Raw genomic sequence first — 17160 nt, forward strand, 5'->3', positions numbered from 1 at the left:
TAGCCACCAGAAGGTTCAGATACACCGCTGGAGGTTATGGCGTACACAAAATAGTTTATTACGCACAGACATGTGACTGAAAATATTGTTCTGAGTATTCTGCCAGAGGCAGTCCATTTAAGGCAAAAAAAGGACAGTCTTCACAGAGTAAGCCACTGGACCAGGTGCCAAGGCCAACAGCTCTTCCACAGTCAGTGGTTTACTATAGTGCATCCACGAAGATACACTGCAGTCCTCCACCAGCTACGCCACCCAGTCATCTTAACGAGGAACCGCAAGGTCCTGGGCCATTATCAGTTGATGTGTGGCCTACAATGTCATATCAACATCTGGACTAGTAATTAATACTGTTTGTTAAACTTGGCTATGCTGAAATCTAAATCATCTCACCCATTGTGGACCTTGACTATCAGTGAGTAGTTAGTATTGTTTCTTAATTAGCCCTTCAGCCTGCAGGCCACCACCACTGGAATGGACTTGTGCTTACTTGCAGCAAAAGTTTGTTTCCATGGCCATCCTCCACAGCAAGCACAGAAATATTTGTTTTGTAATAAAAACTGCCTTTTCTTGCTGTGCTGTATTTTACTTCTCTTAGATGAGATCTGCCTTTTCTCTTTTTTAAGGTACCTTCAGTGTGATCCATAATGATACAGTTTTGGTTTGATACATGTTATTTGTAGATTATAAAACAATTCACATATCATTTCTTATGTAAATAAGTGGTTATTTACAGTTCTTCCCTTTTTTGGTGTCATCTACATTTCCTTCCATCTGGTAAGATGCTGGAGGTCGCACTACCACTTCATTTACAAAAAATGAGCTCCATCTGGTAAGATGCTCGAGGTCGCACTACCACTTCATTTACAAAAAATGAGCTTTTTTTATGTTCCAAACTCTAGACATGGAGAAGGCTTTGAGATGGGAAACTGTGCACATTTTACCAATGAATTTGAAGTCAATAATAGTGGGGAAAAGACTGGACAGCCAGTACTTAATATTTTGGCATAGGTGAAGAAGTGCAATGTATAGCTGACAGTGACAGTGATCTTTATGCTTTTAGTCAGAAATTGTTAGATGCTTTAACTAAAATGGGAGCATTAATGATAATGCCCATTTTAGTCATTAAAATAATTGTTTCCACCTGTTAAACACAAAATAATGGTGCCTATTAAACCCCGTATAACAACTTTCTTATAATTCTAGGTTTGAGTGTTGACATGTTAATGGTTGTAGACTTTTTTCCATTAGTATAAAAGGATGTTGGATTTTAATGGAGACTCTGATTTTGGAAGTACATGGATATAATGTAATGGTACTCTTTTCAAGAAAAAAGAAACTGATGACAGAAAAGGGATAGTATTCCTATAATGTACTGTAGGAAATGGAAAAATTGGAAGAGTATAATGATTGTGGTGAGCAAATGGGGTTGGATTCAGAGGATTTAATGGCAGTGCCAAATAAAATAAGAGAAAAATGTGGCATAATTTCATGAATCAACTAGGAGCTGGAGTAATGACCTCAGAGGGCACTGCACTCTTTACAATGCTAGGTGACTGACGATCACTAACCACTCTAGTTATTAGTAAAATTACTTAACTTCCTTTCACACTGTCAATCTTTCTCTACTGTCATTTTGACCTATATCTACAATCTTTAACATTATTCACCATTGGAAGGCAGTAAAATTAACAGGGGACTGGTCATCTTGAAAGTCAGCTAAAAAGTGTAAGATAAGCCACTTCCAATTACTTTATCTTGTGAGCAGTCAGCCCACTGGTTTATTATACAAAGCTTTATAGTGTAAAGATTGGCTTGTTACCATATTCTTCCATTTCTTTTTATTGTGTGCAGCTTTTGATGTTCATATGACAAAATGGAAGAAGGAGGGAGTTTCACATCACATCAACAGCAAGACCATTATACACAGGGTACATGGATAGGGAAATGATGGGGAAGAAAATCGGTTGTGTTATTCTAAAAGGAATCATCCTGATATTTACCTAAAGTAATTTAAGAAAACCAAGGTAAACTTAAAACTATGCAAGTTTTTTGGATCCTCTGGGTGAAAAAGATATGACTACAAAATTTATAAAAAGATAATTATTGATTAGGGCAATGCAGTTGCCCAAAAGCTACCGAGACAATGGGAAAACAGAGGGATTTCTAGTAGGAATTGTTTGAACATCAACCAAATTTGCTGAATTTGACACCCTCTGAATTCCATCTGTTACCATATCTGAAGAAATTTATGGCCACAAAATTTGTTGAATGAAATGAAGTATTTATATCCAGGGCCAAGCTCTGAGGGGCACCAAGGAAACAACTGTAAGATTTCTACACAGGACTTGGCTGCTTGGGGCGCCAAGCCATATCACAAGTAACAGCAAAAACTGACATAGATGAAAGTAAACGAGGAAAAGGGTGGTGGTGTGGGGATGGGGGGGGGGGGGGGGGGGTGGAGGGTGAATGATCAAGTCACTTGTGTGGAAAATGTTCTCACAGCAGTGGCAAGTGGATACTTTCAAGAGCTTTCAGACCTACACCTCAAGGACTGAATGTCTATACTGATTCAGTGATGCAATGCAGGCTTTCACAGATAGTATTCTTCAATGTAAAAACACCGTTTTTCACTGCTGGGATGGATGAGAGGTGGGCAGGGTGGAGGGACAAATTCAAAAGCCAAGGTTTTATGTTTAATATCTTGTCCATGTGCCTATCTTCTGCTTCTTCGATGCAGTGAGTAATCGTCTTTCTTCAGATCATTGTTTAAAAATGGCACACAGGAATATTTGTTTATATAATACAGGTAAGCATAATTTAATTGCTGATCTGTAATTTTTTTGTCAAACTTAGTTTACTTCTATAGTAAAATGTGTTGAACCCCTGAAACATTACAGGAATACATGACAAGGAATGTGGTGACTTACTACCTCTGTTGCCTAAACTACTCTGCTTTTACACTGTCAGCACATTATAAACAAAGTTTAGTCATTTTTTTCCACTGAAGCACTGCTTGCATCCACATTCAACAGCAAACAGCTTCCTCTACACTAATGACAACATCATACCTCGTACTTGCTGCTCAAGATTCATTATCACTTCAACTGCCATATTGAGGATGCCCAATTTTGTCTGTGGTTTGTCGGTCTTCAGATGTGTCATGCACATCCGTCCCAACTCCTTAAGAGCTTCATTTATGTCCCGGATACGTATCCTAAAAACATTATTAATGAAAGCATATCTTTTATAAAAATGAACACATGAATAACTATGAAGTCTGTGACACTGTTTCTGCAATTTTGTGTCACAAAGTGACACAAAATGACCATACACACAAATACAATTAGCTAATAACTTCTATTTGTATCATTCAAAGTGTTCACCTGTATGTAAAAAGTAGACAGACACAATTAAATAATTAAGAAGATTATTTGTTAATAGTTTATTTGAGACTTATGTCCATTGACTGTAAGCACCACCATTGAGAGTCACTACTACTACCATTACTATTACTAATATTATTACCACCACCACAAAGTTTAGGCACAAAATATTTATATACTACTGGTAATATTATCACATATGTTTTGCCTGTTTTGAAATGTTTTATTTTATTTTTGTGGAGGAATGTATAATACATCTTCTAGAGTACTCGAGTACACTAAAATTCATAAAAATGTAATAATGGAAAACGTAGTTTGCCTATAACACACAACAATACATTACATTAGTTCAACTCAACAAGATAATCAATATGAACACAGCTTTTTACATGTGAAGGACACTATGGGGCACATTCAGTGCAATTTGCTTGTTTGTGGTCTGCTTCAAGACATTGAAAAAAAAAATCTTTGACTGTGATTCAAAAATATTTTGTGCCACACAAAAATTTTGACTGCCATATAATTTAATTTATTTATTCACACATATATTGCACATATTACAGATAAAATATGACTTGAAAAATCTCATTTGTGCCTCATAAATGAGAAACCATATCCATGTAGTACAACTGACACTACAAAAATAGTCCACGCATATTGATGTACACAAAAAACAGAGCAATCATTGGGAGTAATACCTGTAAGGAAAATTCAATATAGAAACAGAATGATACAATGCAAAACTGATGTGCTGGTATACTTTGTTTTTACTGGCTTCTGAGAAAGTAGGAGTTGCGCAACTGTTAGCACTGAACTAACTTGAAAATTAAAAATGGATCAACAGGATAGGATTTTGAGTAGAAAAGTATGACAAATCAAATAAAAATTAACCTTCACAATGTACTGAACTCTGACTGAAACCAGTATCTTTGTTTTTGCATGTGGCAGTATTGATCCAACAAGAAATTGTAACACATTACCATGATGAACTGCTGCAAGTAACAAAACTTTAGACAAAATTGACTGTATACTTTGAGAGTTATTCAATGTCAATACAAAAAGAAAGAGATGAGAAGGTGCCACCAAAATCATGAGAAAAAGTTAAACTTGCATATTTATACTGTCAGTATTTGTTCAGATGTAACATTACTATACTTTTTGGTTTTTAAAAGAAAAATCTTGCCAGAAATTCTGAAATTAAATTCGTGTGATTTCACAATGTAATAGAAGAACTACACCCAAATTAACTCCTGTTGAGTGAATATACACTCCTGGAAATTGAAATAAGAACACCGTGAATTCATTGTCCCAGGAAGGGGAAACTTTATTGACACATTCCTGGGGTCAGATACATCACATGATCACACTGACAGAACCACAGGCACATAGACACAGGCAACAGAGCATGCACAATGTCGGCACTAGTACAGTGTATATCCACCTTTCGCAGCAATGCAGGCTGCTATTCTCCCATGGAGACGATCGTAGAGATGCTGGATGTAGTCCTGTGGAACGGCACGCCATGCCATTTCCACCTGGCGCCTCAGTTGGACCAGCGTTCGTGCTGGAGACGACGCTTCATCCAGTCCCAAACATGCTCAATGGGGGACAGATCCGGAGATCTTGCTGGCCAGGGTAGTTGACTTACACCTTCTAGAGCACGTTGGGTGGCACGGGATACATGCGGACGTGCATTGTCCTGTTGGAACAGCAAGTTCCCTTGCCGGTCTAGGAATGGTAGAACGATGGGTTCGATGACGGTTTGGATGTACCGTGCACTATTCAGTGTCCCCTCGACGATCACCAGAGGTGTACCGCCAGTGTAGGAGATCGCTCCCCACACCATGATGCCGGGTGTTGGCCCTGTGTGCCTCGGTCGTATGTAGTCCTGATTGTGGCGCTCACCTGCACGGCGCCAAATACGCATACGACCATCATTGGCACCAAGGCAGAAGCGACTCTCATCGCTGAAGACGACACGTCTCCATTCGTCCCTCCATTCACACCTGTCGCGACACCACTGGAGGCGGGCTGCACGATGTTGGGGCGTGAGCGGAAGACGGCCTAATGGTATGCGGGTCCGTAGCCCAGCTTCATGGAGACGGTTGCGAATGGTCCTCGCCGATACCCCAGGAGCAACAGTGTCCCTAATTTGCTGGGAAGTGGCGGTGCGGTCCCCTACGGCACTGCGTAGGATCCTACGGTCTTGGCGTGCATCCGTGCGTCACTGCGGTCCGGTCCCAGGTCGACGGGCACGTGCACCTTCCGCCGACCACTGGCGACAACATCGATGTACTGTGGAGACCTCACGACCCACGTGTTGAGCAATTCGGCGGTACGTCCACCCGGTCTCGCGCATGCCCACTATACGCCCTCGCTCAAAGTCCGTCAACTGCACATACGGTTCACGTCCACGCTGTCGCAGCATGCTACCAGTGTTAAAGACTGCGATGGAGCTCCGTATGCCACGGCAAACTGGCTGACACTGACGGCGGCGGTGCACAAATGCTGCGCAGCTAGCGCCATTTGACGGCCAACACCGCGGTTCCTGGTGTGTCCGCTGTGCCGTGCGTGTGATCATTGCTTGTACAGCCCTCTCGTAGTGTCCGGTGCAAGTATGGTGGGTCTGACACACCGGTGTCAATGTGTTCTTTTTTCCATTTCCAGGAGTGTAATTTGTATGGGAGCATTATGCAGGTGTCCCGTTCTAACTGAGAAAGATGTTTATTCTAGTGTTGTATTATAGACTGCACATATGATTGAATAATGACAAAAAATTGTTTTTGCTTCTTCATTTTGCTCACAGATAAAACAATAAAGAGTTCTGTTATTCTATTTTTTCCATGACTGCAGCTTCAACTGTATTTTTATACTGAAATGAGAGAAAATCCAACTTCAGTATCAATATGTGCAGAACTGAAGCAGAACTACCCTAAAGAAAAGTTATTTAATGTTTGATTTTTTTCTTTATGTCAGTTTTGTTTGCATTCCACCCTGGCTAACTTTCCTATTTAATCTCTGAGAATGGTCCAGAACCTTCTGCTCAGATTTATGTTTGTTGCATACCTAGGATATTTCATCACATAGAATAAAACAAAATAAAATATAAGGAACATTTAAACACAGAGCTCAATTATTGGGCACAAACTGATCCTTCCAGTAGTTTATATATTGAGGTCACAAAAGCCATGGGACAGCTATATGCACATACACAGATGGTGGTAGTATTGAGTACACAAGGTATAAAAGGGCAGTGCATTGGTGTAACTGTTATCTGTACTCAGGTGATTCGTGTGAAAAAGTTTCCGGCGTGATTATGGCCGCATGATGGGAATTAACAGACTTTGAATGCAGAATGATAGATGGAGCTAGATGCATGGGACATTCCACTTTGAAAATCATTAAGGAATTCAATATTTCAAGATCCACTGTGTCAAGAGTGTGCCGAGAATACCAGATTTTGGATATTACCTCTCACCACAGACAACACGGTGGCTGACAGCCTTCACTTAATGACCAACAGAAGTGGCATTTGTATAGACTTGTGAGAGGTAACAGGCAAGCAACACTGCATGAAATAACTGCAGAAATCGATGTGTGATGTACAATGAATCTATCCATTATGACAGTGCAATGAAATTTGGTGTTAATAGGCTATGGCACCACGACTGATGTGAATGCCTTTGCTAACAGCACGACATCACTGAAGCGCATCTCAGACTTGTGACCATATCAGTTGGACCCTAGGCAACTGGGAAACAGAGGCCTGGTCAGATGAGTTCCCACTTTCAGTTGGTAAGACCTGATCATAGGGTTCGAGTGTAGCACAGACCCCATGAAGCCATGGACCCAACTTGTGAACAAGGCACTGTGCAAGCTAGTGGTGGCTTCATAATGGTGTGAGGCATGTTTACATGGAATGAGATGGATCCTCTGGTCCAACTGAACCAATCATTGTCTGTAAACAGTTACGTTCAGCTACTTGGAGACCATTTGCAGCCATTCATGGGCTTCATGTTCCCAAACAACATCATGTCACCAGGCCATGATTGTTCGTGATTGGTTTGAAGAACATTCTGGACAATTTGAGGCAATGATTAGGCCACCTAGATCACCCCATTGCACATTTATGGGACATAATCGGAAAGTCAGTTCGTGCACAAAACTCTGCAACAACAACAGTTTCGCAATTATGGATGGCTCTAGAGGCAACAAGGCTCAGTATTTCTGCAGGGGACTTCCAACGAGTCCACGCCACATTGAGTTGCAGCACTACATTGGGCAAAATGAGGTCCAACATGATATTAGGAGGTAGTCTATGACATCTGTCACCTGAGTGTAATGAGCAGTTGTAATTAAAATTGTCTATTATATGAAGCTCAAACAACTAGAAAGACACACAAAACATTTAGAGTAAACACACTCCAATTTGTGACATGGCCTGTAAAAATGAGAAGGAAAGGAAATACATGAATCCTTAACACATAAAAAAGAACACAAGCAAATAACTACAGCTAAATTTTACTCTTATTGTAATATTTGTTAACATTATGAATGCAGTTTAACAATCAGGAATCTGGCATGAAGAAAATGTGAGACATAATTAAACACAAGCAACTTAGCAGCTATATGGAAGGCAACCATCACCATATTTACAATCTATCATCAACTTTGGGCACATGACAGGAGAAAGCGTTTGCATGTGATTGTACAAGCTCACCTTTCCCTTGCATTGTTGGCTTGTCTCCTCTCCTTTTCTCTAGCTGCTTTTGTATCAGGGTCCTCTTCCTCATCGGCACTCGAACAACGGTGGGAGAAAAACACATATCAGTATGACTGCTCAGTTAAGAAAATTTCGATTTCAGTCAGTAACAGAAGTAATGGACTAATATGTAATAGTCCCTCCACTGTGTCACTGAATTGTTTAAGAAAGGAGAGAAAGAGAGGATGAGAGATAATTGGGTGCTCTTCTAATTTTGAATGTATTCAATGTGTTGAAATCTTTTCCAGAAACAAATTGCATAAAAATGTCCCAAAACCAATTCGAGTTAACAACAACAACAACATGGAACGTATTGCAAAGTTTAATTAATGTCTTTATACAATTGTCCTAACTGTCAGACTACACGTTTGGAAAGAACGTTTTATATATCAGAATATTAAATGAATGGATTTTCATACCCAAATAAGAGTTTTTGTTATACAGTACTGACTTATTTACCTTTTCAAACCAGAAATTAATAAATATGCCAAACAGAAAGGCTGCAATATTTCACGCTAGACTATCTTTCACAATATAAGTCTTGATTTTCAACAGATGACTGTCTTTCAACATATACTTTCACATAAAACAGTCATACTACTATGAGAATAAAAACTGATACAAAGAATTTTATGAATGCCAAGCAGACATTAAGGATGATGCTTTTGCCAGTTAACATGGATAAAAACTGAAAAGGGGATGGAGATTCTGAATGGAAAAAGTGTGGTGAACAAGTCAAGGCTGATAAAGATTGGAGAAACAAGATACAGAGAAGAAAGTATCATGAAATTCTCGATACACAGAGAGCATTGAAAAGCAAAACATTGCCTAATGCAGAATATAGCAAACATGACTGCTACACTCAATAACCGTGAATATGGACATAACATGAAAGATAAACAATTTTCTGTGATTAGTAAGAGCCTGACTGTTGTCCAGCATCTTTTTTTACTAGTAATCTATCTACAGAAACATAGAACATTACAACAACATTCTAGATTCTGATATATTTTTGTTTCTTTCCTTACAATTTTCCTCTCTACACTATGAAATATTTTGGATATGATACCCAGCATCCTTGGCCATTCCTCCCCATCCATCCAAGCCTCGTTTTTTATTTTTTAGTCTGGCAGCTAAAATTCTGCTTCCTATTTAATGTCTCTCACATTCAGCATACATACTTTATCCTCTATTCTCTCCCCAAGCTGCTTTCTGTATGATCTTGCACACTGGGTGGTGACATAGGCTCTTCTCCATATTCTATGAGCCTCTCACTTTTTCTGCTCAATAAATGATAATTCTATTCCCATGTGTACACTTAATTGATATTTCAAACCAGGGTACCACGTGACAAAGCATAATACTCAATTCATGGCCACAAACCATGAACACAGCTTTTCAAACTAGGGATACTGCTTTTGAAATTCTCCAGATCAAAGTCAAAGTTATAATGATGTACAAAGATTGTGTCTGCTCAGTTCTTCATTTATGACTCAATTCTTAACAAATGTGATGGTTTATCTTTCAAACTGCTTACTTTATTTTGCCTGCTTTGAAATCATTATTGAAAGAAATAACAACTACAGCTGCATATTACATAGTCCAAAAGCTACACTCACATAAATTCTTGGTCTTACTCTTTACTTTCAGACTGTGAGTAATTCATTGACAGAATAATACTAATATACTCTAAGACAGATTATGTTCATTGTCATTACTTACACCATCCAAAGAGATAGAAAACATTTCTTGTCCTTAGTGTGCAATGCTAACAGTTTTTTATTTTATTTTATTTATTTATTTTTGTTTTCTTTACAGGGGGATCTAGGCCCTCTTGGAATCATGTATGAAGATATTTCTTTAAAAAATTTCAAGTAAACCATATGTAAGCCAAATTTACAGACAAACACTATATTTATGGCCTGATACTATCTATTATGTTTATGAAATGAACACTTTTCACATGAGTAGCATTTACATAATATTGTAGAAGTGGGAATACTCACAGCAGAACTGACATACATTCAATCATGAAGAACAACTATAAGATCTTAAGCTCATAAATTTAGAAACAATTCATATATTGAGTAGGCAAAGAAGACATGCAAGGGTAATGGAATAAAGAAAAGATTCTATACAGAACCCTGACAAGAAAATCCAGAGTTTGGATTGTATTTTCCTTTTAATCATCAGCACCACAAATTTTCTTTTTCTTTTCCAATTTCTCTTCTATCTTGTCCTCATGAAGAACAGACAGATTGAAAAGTTCTGAAAACTTGAGAGCTTACATTTGTATGTGTCTTGGCCTTGCTCTCACTGCATCTCTTTCTGAAGTTGTACATAGGTGGTACTCATATGTTTAAGAGTGTTAATGTCACAAATAAAATAGATAAGAACAGGCCGCAGATACCACGGTTTTAAAAAATTGAAGGAGGAGACTGATCTGTTGATGTCCCTTCAAATTTCAAACTTATCTTCTACCCTCTGTACCACAGGGCATGAACAGTGAGCTTCTGAGAGTGAATGCTCAAGATTTTCAAAGCTGGTGCCTGTAAACCACTATTTTTTAAATTTATACCTGCAACTTTCTTCATTTCATATGTGCTAGTTTATACTTAATGTTTTCTGTCATCACTGGAAATATATTTGTTCCGATAAAATAATACAAATGTGGTATTTTTCTTTTTTAAAAATGAAGTGCAAAGAAGGAGGAGGGAGGAAAGGCTCACTTCTCTCATTCATCATATCATTCAAAAGTATATGTAGAAGTCTGCATGCCATTTATCTCTTTCCAGATTTGAGATTCAATCTCAATTTTATATTCACTTAGGACTGACCAATATTTCATCTGGAGTGGTTCAGAGAAGATCAGCAAAAAAGAGCAATAATGGGTTTTCTGGGGACATGACGATGCACAGTTCTAAATAATAGTTTTAGACTCACCATGGTAAGTAAAGCTATTTAAGTTATTTAGGTTGTTTCCCAAAATATTCTAGGAACAAATGTAGGGGGATAATGCTTTTTCCTATCATACTGCTCCCTCAGCTGGGACTGAGTAGTCTATTGTGACGACATCTATTACATTTTTCAAGTGTTTTAAAAATGATGCTCATTAAATTGACTAATGATTTTAGACTTGACATCACATGAAAGAAGAAATGGTATGAATGAGCCTATGTGACTGACTTGTTTGTTGTTATTTCTCTGTGGTACACATTTTTTTTAAGTTCTGGAGCTCTTGTGAGGAGCTTCCTTTAGCATATACACCATATGGACTCCTCAAATGTGTATTTATAGATATATAAAGGAAAAATAGTTGTTCATGCTCTGACTGGTTATAATGCTACTCCTCTCACTCAGCAGCACACGTCATTTCCCCTGCACAAAGATATTTAGTAGTGACGTGTACAAAGTATGACCCACTCAGATAGCTGAGCACATTAAACCACCTGCTTCCATGATGCAGGGAGATATGGTGGCCCTGGATCAAATCCACCTTCGAGATTAATGGCCATGGGGCATTGTGCCAACCATCCTGGATGTGGTTGTTGGGCAATTTTCCATGTTTGCATGTATTTGTGGAAGGGCAAAAGGGGAGGGGAGGGGAGGGGAGGGGAAGAGCTGGCAGTAGCTTTAAAATGACCCATCATGATAACAGCCTGTATGTGGATACAGTTAGTTCTATACGGCGAGAAGTACCATACTAGTATTGACCTAGTATTGACCTGGCATTGGCAGGATAAAGGGCACCAGAAACGAGGAGGAGGACGAGGAAAATGTATTAAGTACACACATACATTTGGTTGTTATATTGCAACAGAAAATTTGTTATGTTTATGTTAATGTTTCTTTTACATCTGCTGACCAACATAAAAAAACTGATTCAACACACACATCAGAGGATTTCAATGCTGCATTGTTATTGTTGGTGGCTGTTCAGATAATGGGCATTTACAGCCCAATGTGAAATTCATGTAATGTTTTATACCTGCATACTTAAAGCCATAATGAACATTTCTCACGAAAGCAAATCTTTGAAACCACATCATTAACAAGGTCTATAATCAAGTAACATCTGCAGAAGTGTGCTAATGAAACTGGTCCTTATGTGCAGACATATCAAGGTGATTTTAGTCTGCCTTCTTTGCCATAGAAAATATGGCAAAGAACAAGCATATGGCACAATACCCTTCATGGCAGATGCTAAAATACAAGGATAACAATAAAACAAGTAATAATCTAAAGCAGATACTAGTTTAATACCAGATGTTCAAAATGAAGTCTTATGACTATAAAAGTTTTGCTTTAGGAATGAACACAGCCAGCTCTGTATCACCAATATACATTATTGCATCTGGTTTCATCCTTTACTGCTATATCACGTAAAAGCCTTAGGGTCTTCTTTTATACCTTCCTACATGTTCCCCATTGTGCTGTTGTATAAAAAGAGGAACTCTTTTCATAAAGAAGAAAGAAAGGAAGATTAGGGTTTAATGTCTTATCAACAGTGAAGTCATTAAAGAGAGAAAATTCTCAACTGAACAAGATTTACCTTAAGCCATTTACAAAAATGAAGTAAAATATAAACTTGCACAGTCAGATGAACATTTTCAAATTTGGTTTCGGTGTCTCAACTTCATAAACATGTCGCTCAGCATTTCTTAAACCAAACCAAGCCCCCATGACCACTGTATGCTGTCCACAAAGACTATATTGTTGTTGTTATCGGCATGAACAGCAAAACATCCAGCACACTGCTACCACGATGATTAGGAGGGAAGTTTTAGGGAACTATGTTTCTGGATGCATGAAATGTATTTCACATTTTATGTAACATCAGTAACAAGGGTTATCCATTTGCTCATTGGGAGATGTGCCTCAGCATTCTAAATGGCGGTCTTCAGCAAATTTACATTCGCAGTTATACTCCACAAAGCACCGTACAGTGAGATATGTTTGCCACTGGGATTTTCACAGAAAAAAATAAAGCTAAATAATATATTAAAAATATGTGACTACTATAAACAACTAAGAATAAATAGGTTCTGATAACCTCAGTGTGCATCACGGCTTGAAATGAGTCAACCTGTTAATCTCACAGACGTGGAAAATATTTCTATAACAGCTTTTGTTATTTCCGTAGTGCAGCTGTGTATCTCAGTTGAGAGCTACAGTAGCAATTTCCAATACTGTGTTTTAGAAACAAAGAACAAAACCACAAATGAAAGATAGCCAACAAATCCAAAAACTGCACTATCAGAAAACTTGCATCTCACATCTATTTTACACAGGAGCTGTCATTTCAAGTTTATGATGATTTTACAAGGGGTCAACTCTTTCTTAGCTGAATCAAACATTACTTTTGATTGCATTAGACACGCTGTTCTTACAGTATCCCCCTAGCAAGGAGATCATTGAGGATGTGCAACATATCAATAGACTACAATAGAGAAAACCACAGAAAGGACTGACTTCTTGTGCTGATAAGAAGAAGTGTGGTAAATTAAAAAGTATACCTTATTATACCTTGAAAAAATTTTGGTCCATGTTAGTAATATGTGCCATATACCAGGTGACAGTATTCACACATAATTTTCTAAATAGAGAGCTGTGCTTAGAGTATGTTGAATCTGATAAACAGACAAACCTAGCATTGCCAATTCTGAAACACTGAGCAAAGTCATGTTCATACTTCCACTATTTTAACACACACATACAATTTTAATTTATGAAGATTCTTGCAAGCTAATGTCATCCACTGTGAGCTGCAGCAGAATGCAATATTTAGCATTTTTTGAGTCAATATTGCAATAATGAAATACTGGTACTATAGGTGATCTGTTAGTCAAATAATTCATATAACCACTCACAACATGGTAAACTTCTGTTTATATAATAATTTAAGAGCAAGAGTCAGCACACAGTGATTGAACAGACAAAGTTACACAACTATGCTACAAAAATAACAAAAGTTGCTATAGAAATATTCCCCACCCCTTTTTTTTAAGATTAACAGCTCAGTATCTGCACTCTAAAGTAATGTGAATTTGTAGTGTAAGCAGATTATTTAATGAAATTGGGTAGAGTTAAAATATATCAAAGCTGACCAAATAAAACAATCCCAGAATAATATTTCATGCATCTTAACATAGGAAAACCAAATTACATCATCAATCCTGGGGTGCACATGATGTAAGCTGTGTTGCCTGCCTTACGGCACATGAGATAGTTTCTGGGCCACTTGTATTTTGCCCATCCCATAGTTACAGCTCCTTGTATGTATTTCAAGAAAATCAAAATATCTTAAGCCACTGTGATTCAAAAACTGTTAGCCTTAATAAATCACTACACTTTATGTTTGAGAATAGAACTGATATTACTGACATGTTAAAGCTTTACTCTGTATTCTGGTTGGTTGGGTGTTATAGCAGTAAACAGCAAACTCTACAATCTAGTGATGCTTAAACATAATTTCTGTCATAAATACATTACACAACAGTTCCTGGCCTTTGCCGTAGTTCCACTAACATGCCTAAATGCTTTAGCTCACAAGAAGAGAGTAACATGTAACATGAAACAAAGCTTTCCAAAACTGATAATCACAAAAAAAACTTCTTAAGATGTATATTCTGAAGATACAGTGGGAAACTTAAATTGGATGGAAGGCATCTAAACACTCAAGGGTGGAAAATGACTGACTGAAACCTAAAACTGCAGTCCAAGGCTTTATTCTAGAGCATGGGTGGGTAACTGGCAGCCTGCAGGCCAGAACCCAGCCTTGAGTCATCTCAGTCCAGCCTGTGGAAGAAATTTGTGGGAGTTTTCTGCTCTGCTATCTATCGTTTGAGCAGGTTTGACCATTTTGTGCAGTGTTAATGATATATAATTTGTGTCTAGCATCTGTAATGGTAGAAATGTAACACAGAAGTTAAGGGGGCCTCATTATTCAATAATATTATCAATGCATCAATATAATGACCATCTGATAATGCTAGAAATACTAACGAACATACTGATACCAAGCAAAATATTCTCTGCACTACCAACACATATCGAACGTGTGAGGACAGGTATTATCAGTTTGTCATTCCATTGTTCACATTTTCCAGTTTGGCCTCTGTATAATACAGCCAATACATGTTAATTTCAAGAGATTTGGAATATCAACAATACAAGGAAAAGATAGATTGCTACTCATCTTGATATGCTCAGTTGCATACAGGCACAACGAAAAGGCAGTTATCTTTTGGCCAAAGACTTTGCCAGAAAAGGAAACACAACAACAACAACAACAACACACACACACACACACACACACACACACACAAAGATGTATACATTCACACAAACAAGCACACCTCATGCACACATGACCGTCATATCTGGAAACTCGGATTGGAATGCCGTTATGTGCGCATGAGGTGTGCTTGCTTGTGTGAATGAATGTGTCTGCAGTTTCTTTTCTGCAGAAGGCTTTGGCCCCAAGCCAAATGGGTGACTGTCTTTCCGTTGAGCCATTCTGCAGCATAATGTGTCATATTTATGGTGAGCAGCAATCTATCTTTTATGAATATTGTAGATTTGGACTTTTAATTTATTTAAAATGAACAAAGAAATGATGCTTAATTTATTTAGTGTTTCAGAAACAACCCATGCCTATGTCATTAGTCATCAGAACTATTTTGCTTACAGTATTTGTGAACATTTACCACACTAAATTTCAAATGCTCAAACAACTTGCCTGTGGACAAAAATTATATTTTTACTCCTAATCGTTTGACAACTTGGAGTGTCTACCTGTTCCATAGCCATATTTTATGTTTCTATTCTTTCTCATATTAACATTAGCAAATAAGTCTTGTGCACTGTAGACATATCAAAACATTGCAACTATTGAAACTGAAGCTACTGTTATAAGTGTTTATTTTTACATGAAGACATTTCGAAATGGCTGGCATCCTGTCTTCAGATGTTTAATTTATTTATATATCATGGACATTGTTTATTTACTAATGGTGTTGTAGAATTTTGCAACGGAGGAGGTTTTTAAGACAACGTAAACATAATAAAATGAGGTGAACATCACATGACGAGGCAGCCCTCAAGTTTGAGTAAGTATATGAATCAGGCACGCATGTCACCCACAGGTGCCCATGCCCGCTGTAGAATATGAGGCAATAACAATTAGTAACATCAACCCCCCCCACACGCACACAAACGTACAAAGCAACCTAATGGCTGCTACAATTAATTTTCACCATCATTTTATAACAGAAATCATTACTGCTGTGATTTGTGTATTTCATTAATCTGTGTTATGAAGACACAGTTGCACCAACTGAGAAAAGCTCTTATTTCAATTTCAAAATAGAAACTATGATATGTCCTATGAAATTAGCAAACAGAATGGAAAGAATTTACTCTACCTCACAACAAATTAAAATAGCAATCTGAAACACTACTCTCCAACTGTTTGATCAACGTCTATACTGTTACAAAGCAAAGTCAGTATCTTAACATACTACTAACAAATACACCTATCACAAAATTCACAGTCTGGCAAATGCCTTTCACCAACATATATTCCCAGTGCTAATTGCTTACATGGCATAATTTTCTTGGCACTGAACACGAAAGTGACACAATAGGTCCCTGTCATTACCAGTACCAAACAGATCCTTTCCCAAGATTTGTTTGTCAAAAAAAACTTCATTTTAAATTTACAGTCTTTGGTGCTATTTTCTGAGAGCAGTCCAACATTTAAGTGTGAGAAAGCAATTATTTTTAGTAATGTATTTAATGTATTCAGTCACTAATGAAGTAAAAATTAAATAGAAGGAGTTGAAAGTTCTTGTCATTCGTTAGTTAAGTATATCAATTGCCTTTTCATCATTGTGTGTCCACAATCATAGTGAATAATATCAAGTCACTGTTTAATCTTTATGTTGCTTAAAAAAATTCAGATAATGTAGATGAATGCTATATCAACAGTTGATCTTTCTTGCACTAGGTACA

At 37.7% G+C, this 17160-nt stretch overlaps 1 protein-coding gene across 4 annotated transcripts in view; it reads right to left on the minus strand.

The window, feature by feature from the left end:
* The window catches only part of LOC126297423 (transcription factor 12), a 649790-nt gene that overhangs the window by 14801 nt on the left and 617829 nt on the right, over positions 1-17160 (minus strand). For 3 of the 4 annotated variants that reach the window (XM_049988225.1, XM_049988224.1, XM_049988226.1), the window contains one exon: positions 3069-3214. In XM_049988225.1, coding sequence (XP_049844182.1) covers positions 3069-3214 — 146 coding nt within the window. Of the gene's footprint in view, positions 1-3068; positions 3215-8103; positions 8191-17160 lie in introns of all 4 variants that reach the window. The other variant, XM_049988223.1, reaches the window with a different exon arrangement.

The sequence above is a fragment of the Schistocerca gregaria genome, chromosome X, assembly GCF_023897955.1.
Source record: "Schistocerca gregaria isolate iqSchGreg1 chromosome X, iqSchGreg1.2, whole genome shotgun sequence".
In the NCBI taxonomy this organism is placed as follows: domain Eukaryota; kingdom Metazoa; phylum Arthropoda; class Insecta; order Orthoptera; family Acrididae; genus Schistocerca; species Schistocerca gregaria.